The sequence below is a fragment of the Frankliniella occidentalis genome, unplaced genomic scaffold (assembly GCF_000697945.3).
Source record: "Frankliniella occidentalis isolate FOCC.00 unplaced genomic scaffold, Focc_3.1 Scaffold131, whole genome shotgun sequence".
Taxonomy (NCBI): domain Eukaryota; kingdom Metazoa; phylum Arthropoda; class Insecta; order Thysanoptera; family Thripidae; genus Frankliniella; species Frankliniella occidentalis.
Genome location: NW_026267258.1, coordinates 539,823 through 548,574, shown reverse-complemented (window position 1 = coordinate 548,574; position 8,752 = coordinate 539,823). Strand labels below are relative to the sequence as shown.

The window sequence follows — 8,752 nt, the reverse complement described above, 5'->3', positions numbered from 1 at the left end:
GGGGGGGGTTAGGGGGCACCAGGAAGGGAGGAGGGGAGCTGCGAGCTTTCCCATAAATCAAGGCAGCTCTCAGGGAGCAGAGGGAAGACCGGGCCGGGCGCGACGGACAGGGGGGAAGGGTTGGGTCGGCGCCGCGGCCCGCCCGGGCGCCCCCGCGAGCAGCAGACACTGGGGAGGAACACGGCCCGCGGGCCAGCCCCCCCGGCCGGCCCGGCGGCCGCTGCTTCCTCAACTTCGATACCGCCAAGTCGATCCCTTCTCGAAAAATATGCAAAGCCGGTGTGGCGGGCGCGTGTGACGTTGTCCCGCCAGAGCGCCAGGCTCGCCGCCCGTAAACTAGGCTTTGCATCCCAAATTTCTTGTCGCGAGAAAGTAAAGAGAAACAAAAAAACAAGAAGGAGAAAGATAAAATAAAAAAATCTTGGCATCCGGTCTACAGATCTATTATCGGTTACTTTTTCGAACTCTTTTTTAGTTTGAGCGAGCAGTGCAGTATAGTGCAATGGAAATGACAGAAGCTGTTCAGTGATTTTTCGAATATAATAAAGTGCTGGAGGGGGGAAACAACTCAAATTCGCTATGCCAAGTGACCTTACCCCATCCCCCGACTCTCTCTATCGATATAACAGTAGTGGAACGGAAACTTTTTCAAAAGCCAGAGAGTGGTGCCAATTCACTATCCCCCCCCCCCCCTTCCTCCTCTCCCAGTTTTCTGCGCGTCCCTCGCGCCGCGTTTCATTTCATACTTTAGTTTGAACTGGCAAAGTTTTGTGCCTCCTGGTCTCCGCGGGCCCGCGGAAGGGAAGAGGGGGGCGGCAGCGGAGGTAAAGGGGTGAGATAGGCGCCACGAGGCGCTCTGCCCTGTGCCTCCTCGCCCTGTGCAGCCCCAAACCCGCCCGCGCCCGTGGGAGACAACTTGCGCGCCGTGCTAATCTGACATAATACGTTGTTCACCTCCACTTTAAGTTGAACAAAAGTCTGCATAACAGAGTACTTTTTTCCACAAAGTTTACTTTGCGAGAACTTTTTTTATGTAGTTTACGAGTATCTCTTCTTAGTGTGGCTCTTAGTAGAGGACCCGATCCCGATAGCATCGAACGAGAAAGTCCCAGGGGAGACAACTCTAGAAACTTATGTGTGTTTACAGTCTAACAGTAGTAAGAGTGCAATGCCGGGTGGCTCACACTCCCAACTGCATTACCCAGTGTTTCACAATTCCAAGAGTACAATTGTAAGTGTGATACACTGGGAAAACATAGCTGCCATATACAACACCTGTGCTCCTTGAGTAAACTGAAGCCACTGTAAGGGCAAAAAAATGCCAAAAGCAGCACCTCTGAGAGCCTTAGTAGCGAATTGATAAAGGCAATAATTCACAAACGACCCTAAAAACGGTTATTCTAATGCTCATGAAATCTAGGTAGCCACATTATTTAATTTTCTATCAAAAACATTAGCTTAGGTTGAACTGCCTGAAGTGCTGACTTCAGAGCGATGGGTGGTGGTTCAAGCATGATTTGCTGATTTTAAAGCAAAGCGTTCTCTCGTGTGAGTAATGGTGCTACCAAAGCTTGCCTGACTTCTTTCCGGCAGGCCACTTTTTAATGAAATAGGCCTCATCCATTCCCAACCCCACACGCCCAGTCCCGATATGAATAAAAGTTGTGGTCCTCGTTAAAACTGGTCGTTTGGCTCTTTCTCTCTCTCTCTCTCATGCACTACGACTCACATCGCCTAAATAGAATGTTGGAGAAGCGGGACGCACAGGATGGGGAGGGGCAAGACTCGAGACAGTTTGTTGATGTTTCCACACTCTGCGAGTATGTATCCCCAAGTTGGACCGCTTTACTGCTGGGCCAGCCTAGCACCGCCCTTCACGTCCCCTAACCCCCTCACTCCAAAAGCCTTAGTCGAGCGGGTCAGAGAGCGAGAGTGAGCGAGAGAAAGAAAAGGGAAGTACCCCCTCCCCCTCCAGTTTCACCCATGGCTAGAGGCAGTGCGCCTGTGTGGGAGAGTGAGATAAGCAATTTCACCCCCACCCCCACCATGCTCGTACGACAGCCGGTCAGCCACCGCGCGCGGGTCAAACATTTGCGATGAATGTGTGATGAGCCCCGGCCACAGTAATCAAGCCCTTCGGCCGCCGCTACGACGACAGCGTTACGCTAGCCCTCCCCGCCAACGCTGAAGGGTTTCGAAAAAGCTCCAGGCCTGCCGAGTTTCCTAGTAACAGCGAGCACACACGGATTTCTTAAATTTCAAATCTATTTATGAAATAGAAGTTTAAATAAATAAATATAATTTATATTATCACAACATTACTGTGAAAATACTCCTAAGGGTTACGGGAAATGTTTCATGGTAAATTTCTTTAGAACCGATGACAAAGGTACGACTTAGCCCCTTCATGCTGCTCTATTCCGTGCTATCTCACTAGAAATTGGTCTAATACTGTGGAAAACGGTGAATTCGACCGTGAAAAACTCCCGTGGGCGTTTTTCTCGTGCCGCCGACCAGACGTTCGTGACAGATGCCTTCATTTTACTGTAAGGCCCCACGGAGTTACCGCAACGCAACCAGGCCAGCCCGCCAACTCCTCGTCCCCCACCCCCGTCCCCTGCACCACCAGCCGCGGCACCGACTCCACGCGCGGGACAGAGGTAAAGAGACAAGATTTACACTCGCATTATTAAAATTAATGTGGTTTCAGCAGGGCGTTTCTGCGCCCGTGCCGCTCGGCCCTCTCTCTGTGTACAAACACACTCACACACACACTTACAACCACACACACACATACACACACACACAAACACAATCACACGCACACACGGGCACATCAACGGGCCAAATCCTTTCCACTCGCCCCTGCTGCTACGCCACGATTTCAGCCCTTCCAGTCTTCCCCCTTTTCTCTTTCCCTTTTTTTTTCATCGCAGTTGGCAGGGTGGCACCAACACTGTAATATTGCACGGCACTATGGCGATATAGAGAAAAGGAAGGGGAAGCGCTAGCGAAAGCGGTAGGGACTGGGACTGGGGCACTGACTGAATTTGGGATTTTCACTGCTTCGAATATCTAGCTAGAGTAGCAGGGCCTAGTCCTCGCGTTGGTTCCATAACCCTTCGAAGTGCTCCACCACACTAACCCTATACTGTGGGTCGACAGATATTGTAGTGAAACAGCCCGAATTAGCTGATCAAGACAAAGAGAGAGAGACGACGGAAAGAAGAGATCTCCTAGGAGAGAGTTTTTGTTTTGCACAGGGAGTGATACGTTACGCTAGTGGCGCGAAAAAGTTGCAGGAATGGCAAGGGTAAATCCCTTTACTTTTAGTATGAATACAACACTAGGTCGTTGCAGCCAGCTCCGCATGCACACCCACCGCACGACCAGCGACAACAGCACGTGCCACTTGTGAGGAGCATTTTGGAATAACAACAAGTTGATGCTTCGCTTCCGTATGAGTCGCATACGCCATCTTATAACTCCCAATGCTGTCACAGGCTCCTCCTTCACATCCTGCCTCTCTCTCTCTCTAGCCTACACAGTTTTACTGTTTTCCCCGCACTCCTTCCTATTCTTATCCCCTTTCGTATAACGTGCAGAAGCGGCGGCGACTCCGCGCATGAAAAAAGTAGGTGTCGCTCGCTTATTAAAACATTCCCCGCCGTCGCGTCGCGGTGCAGCTGCGCTGGCGCGCACCGCCTGCATTCCGCCACTGTGGTAATATAACGTCATCTGGGCGAAAGAATCTGTTAATAATACATCGGGGAGTGGGTCAAATAATATATCGTTTATCTGACAACGAAGAACGGCTCCTGATGAAATGTCAAAGCACCAGGCAAAGATCTGCTAAACTGCTGCGGAAATCTACGGGGATGGGTCGTTGTCACGGTCGCTGTATCGCAAACCGCAGCACCCAAGACGGTGTATGTACTCACGATGCCAGAGACGGTGATCTCCCCTGACGTTGACAGCGGTAGCAGATCAGTCAGAATGCAGCCCTCCAGCGATGTCCTCAGATCTTCCTGGGCGCACTCCAACGCTTCATCCGTCTCCTTCCACCAGTCCACGGTGTAAGCGCCCATAATCAACCATTGGTACTTGCGCCCGAACATGCCCACTCTGCCAAGGAAAGGAAGAAAAGTAAAAATGTCAGATTTGTTTTGAAAAAAGAAAAGAAGTGCAAATTTTAACATTAAAAGACAGTGGCTTGGTATTTCCTCATCGTCTACCCTCAACTTGTAAGGAGCTGTACCACGACGGTGCAGTTTTAGGCACTGGGTTGCCTGCAGAGTTGGTCCCGTTGAGAGCGCCTGCACTGAGGGGTTCAGTTAGTAGGTGGCCGCGTGGACGATTAGCGTTGGTGGCCGGCGCGCGTTCAGGGGACAATTAGCCCAGTCCTTTTCCGCATAATTAAAAGGAATTGAGAGCCCGGCCCAGATGTGGCAAAGTGCCCGTCTGCTCCAACCCTTTTCTCTCCTTCCTCTCCACCCCGTTTCCGGCCCTCGGTAGACCCTTGTTCTTTCCATCTTCCCACTTTCTTCTCTCAAGGGCCGTTCCCAGTCAAACGGGGACTTCTGAAACCATCTTTGCCTAGCCCTCGTGCCGCTGCCAACCCCTCTATTCTGACTCCTTACAGTCCATCTTGAAGTGGCACGGTAGGGAGTCAGGCCCGTCTGTCACTTCTTCATAAAGAGTAACATTTTGCCCCCCCCCCCCTCCTCTTTCTGAACGTACTATAGGACACGGAATCATTTGAAAGTACTCACTTGTGCGCCTCACAGAATACTCTCTTGGCCCAGGTCTCGTTGAAATTCCCAAGAACTATTCGGATGTCCTTATCCTTGAGCTTTTTGATGGCAGCAGAAACGTCTGTGGCAAAGCTTTGGGCTTCCTCCACCTGGAAGCCCATGGTGTCTAAGTCCGCCACCAGCCTGTTGTGTGCCTGGAAACAAAAAAAAAAAGTTTAAGAAAAAACAAACAGAACTATCACAATGATGACACTCAACTGCCCAGTGATAGACTTGCTCTGTTACAGCAAACAACTTTTCGATGTTCAAAAAAGTTATTGGGGTGTTATCGTGTACTATAAGTTCAGGCATCATTTGAAATGCCCTCTCTTTTCTCCGGTCCGCCTTTCGTGGGCAGCGAAGAACGGTGTAATAAAAACGTGTGACAGTAGACGAGGAGGTTGCCTAGATGACGTGCACACACAGCACGAGAAATTCAAATTGATTGGGCGGGCTGCTGGCTGAGCCGACCGGCTCTTGGCAGGGCAGGCGGCTGGCAGCCTGGCTGGCGGCCGGCCCAACCTCCCTCGGGTACACCGCGTGAAGGCGGGCGGGGCCGGGGCCCAGGCCGGCGGGGCGCGCTCATCTGCATACCCCGCCAATTAAGCGCAACAGTGGAAAGGAATACAGATGCAGATTCGGATTCAGATTCATGCCGCGCGCGTCAACACGGCCGCACTCCGCGCACCCGAGCGCTTTTCATCATCAGCTCTGAACTTCCTTCTATACTTCAACCGGGTGGGGTGTGTCGTTGTGTCGTGTAAGGGTTACGTTTCGCTTCCAACTTGTTTAACATAACTTTTGCCTGAATGTAGGTCATTGTTGTTTGCACCACCTACACTAGTGTAGCTACGTGAGCCCTCAAATTGCCAGGAGCTGCAACACATCAATCATATCAGTGATCATATGGATTGATATAATGACATGAAGCTAATTACTCAACAAACAGGCGTATGTGCGTACGTGTCTGTGAGTCTGTGACATGCAAATACTTAAAACTGCAAACAAAACTGTCACACTCAAAAGAGTGTGTAACAACCAGTTCATCCACTTTGTTGCTGCTGGGCAGATGTGGTTTTTACACTACACGATACATAATCATTTGTGCGTGACATTTTGTCGCGACAGGGACGACAGGGCTGATCTATTGGTGCAACACTGGAAACTCATGCCTACAGTGGTACTGACACGTTCATTTTCTGTTGAAAGTGCTATGTCCAACCACTCCATTCTCAGAGTCTGAGAGAGTGAGAGAGGGAGAGAAGGGTAGTTTGTTGAAGGCCCTTCATTAAACAAAAACAAGAACAGCAAATAAAAACAAAAGCAACGAGACTTTTCTCGTTCACCGCTGGCTCAGCGCCTTGGTAATTAACCAGGGCGGCTTCCACTTTTCTCCTTATTCTCGCCCAATCTTTCTCGCCCAGAGCGGCGGCGCGGGGCGATGCGGTTTCCCTCCGGCGAGCCTAATGCCGCCCGCACCCATTGGACCAGTCGTTAGCCGTTACGACAAATATAAATACGGGTCGCGGGAGAGCAGCGCGTCGCCAAGCAAGAGCTCGTAGAGATAGAGGGAGTGGAGCGTCGTCGAGACCCGGGTCCCGCAGGGCTTCACCGCCTCGCCGAGCCAAGCCACGCCAAACGCCAAGCTTCACCATGCCATGCGTCGCCCGGCGCCGAGCAGCTCTAACCTCAAAGACATCTCCAACGACCTGCTGAGAGAGAGAGAGAGAGAGAGAGAGAGAGAGAGAGAGAGAGAGAGAGAGAGAAAGAGAGAGAAAGAGAGAGAGACTTCTTGCGGCGTCGCAAGATTCTCCCAGCAACTACTTACTGTACTTCAGGCCCTCGCCGCACACTAACATGAACATCTCTTCTTTATCCTTGTTTACTCTCTCTTGCGTTCCTTTGCGTCTCTCTCTCTCTCTCTTTCCCTCTCTGTCTTCTTCTCTCTTACACACACAATCACACAACATTTCAAGAGTACGATGCAGGGAAAACATCTCTGAACACGCGATTCTCGAAAGTTTAGCAAGTGACCTAACATAAGGAATGGCACTGATCGCTGCTGAAGATATCGTAATATCGTAACCCCCTGCTCTCTCTCTCTCTCTCTCTCTCTCTCTCTCTCTCTCTCTGAAACATGTGCTTCATATTCTACAGGTGCTAGGGGTTTCCTCACCAGCCGCAAAATGCATTTATAATGTCCACTCTAACATGTTTTCTTTACCCTTGAAACTTTAAAGACTCCCAACGGCTTCTTCCTTACCCAGGGAAAAAAGGAGCTCTCGTTAGAGCGCTTTTAACTAAGTCGAACTGTCCGGAAGCTGTAGTAGCTGGCTTCACGCCAGAGTTAAATGGTTTTCGGGCGCAAATAGCTGTTCGATTCTCGATTCAGTTCAGATCAGTAACACATCAGCACCCCAACTCAAGCTGATCATGAACTGAGCTCCTACTGAATCTTACTGAACTGCAAGTCAGCTCCGATTATCCGATCGTAGAGGCTTAAGCTAGGATTGCGTTTTCCAACTTACTCTAGCTAGCTAATAGTTTTTCTTAGAGCGTGACCGAATGTGGGTCAATCCACATTCTAAATGGGAGCACAATTATGTGGCGAAGATATTCTCAAGACTCATGAACTGAGAAAACAGCTGATAAGGAGCTTCACGACAAATACTGCTCTCTATCACAAGGCCTGTCCAATCCATTTCTCTCAATGCAGATTCACGACCAACGATATGCTTAAAGCGCCAGTCATCAGTTTTTGAAGTGCGTTTAGGAAGGTCTGAAATTAAACCGAACTACTTTGCGGTGTCGCAAGAAGCTTTCTAAATAAGGCACCAGGTTGGGAGGTGGATAGAGGCAGGAGGAGGGCGTTAAAGAGAAACCACCACCGAATGAAGGGAGGCGAGGCGGGGCAGTGGAGGGAGTGCCGACAGCCCAGCCGACAGGTAAGACAGCCAGTCTGTGCTTGGAAATAATTCCAAAAAAGCCCCGGCTACGCCTCCGCGCGCGCTCAATCCGAGAGGGGTACAACCGCCACAGCGGCAGTCTAGCCAGTCGCTCTTGAATAGCTGAGAGAGAGAGAGAGAGAGAGAGAGAGAGAGAGAGAGAGAGAGAGAGAGGCAGAAGCGGCAACTCTAGAGGATCTGAAAAGGCGCTTTCCCAAGCGGAGGGTGACCCCCCGCCGCTGCCGCCCCACCACCGTTGGTCTGGTGGTGACTGCTTGCAAACCGAGGGGATGAACTGGATTACGCCCCCCGCTGACTTTATATTTGCGACCCCCCAGACCCCCCGGCGCGCGGCGGAGCGGCAGAGCGGAGCACGGCGGCCAGGTGGATAGCATTATTAAGGCCGCGCCGCTTAAGCCTTTATTAGATCACGCGGCGTGGCGTGGCGGAGCGTTGCTATGGGCGGAACGTGGGGGTACAGCGGTAGACTCATCATCGACTTGGACGACAAATTCCTTTTGAACGGAACGCTTCTTATACCCTCGAGTCTGTTGTGCGACGAACGCGACACGCGAGCTTTGGGCTACTCACCCGTCCTTAATTGGAACAAGAAAGAATGCCCCTCTCAGCTAACCAGGAAGCAAACTAGGATTCCGTAGTGAGGTTCTCTCTCAGTCTCAACGCCCTCCTCTCCCCCTCCCCCGAGCTCAGTTTGCGTGCGGTATTCGAACCCATTAGCGTCTGTACACTCTCAATGTAAAGGGTCGCAATTTGGCTCCCAACTCACAAATTAAGAAACGAGGTTTCTTGTGCAGCGTACATGTTTCATGCTACCAACTGCTTCTCGTTAATCAGAAAGCACGTACTCCACCCACAGTGTGCCGGATGAGGTAGCGGAGGGAGGGGGAGGTCCGGCCCGCGAGCTGCACCGCCGCAGCTGCGAAATGGCTCACTCACGTTGGAACCGCCGGCGCAACGGCACAGTATCACATACGGCGGGCAGGCAGCCGGGGG

At 51.3% G+C, this 8,752-nt stretch overlaps 1 protein-coding gene across 1 annotated transcript in view; it reads right to left on the bottom strand.

Moving 5' to 3' along the window:
* The window catches only part of LOC113204172 (gamma-aminobutyric acid type B receptor subunit 2), a gene marked incomplete in the record, with an annotated part of 318,228 nt that overhangs the window by 78,382 nt on the left and 231,094 nt on the right, over positions 1–8,752 (bottom strand). The window contains 2 exon segments of the mRNA XM_052270631.1: positions 3,942–4,125; positions 4,773–4,948. Coding sequence (XP_052126591.1) covers positions 3,942–4,125; positions 4,773–4,948 — 360 coding nt within the window.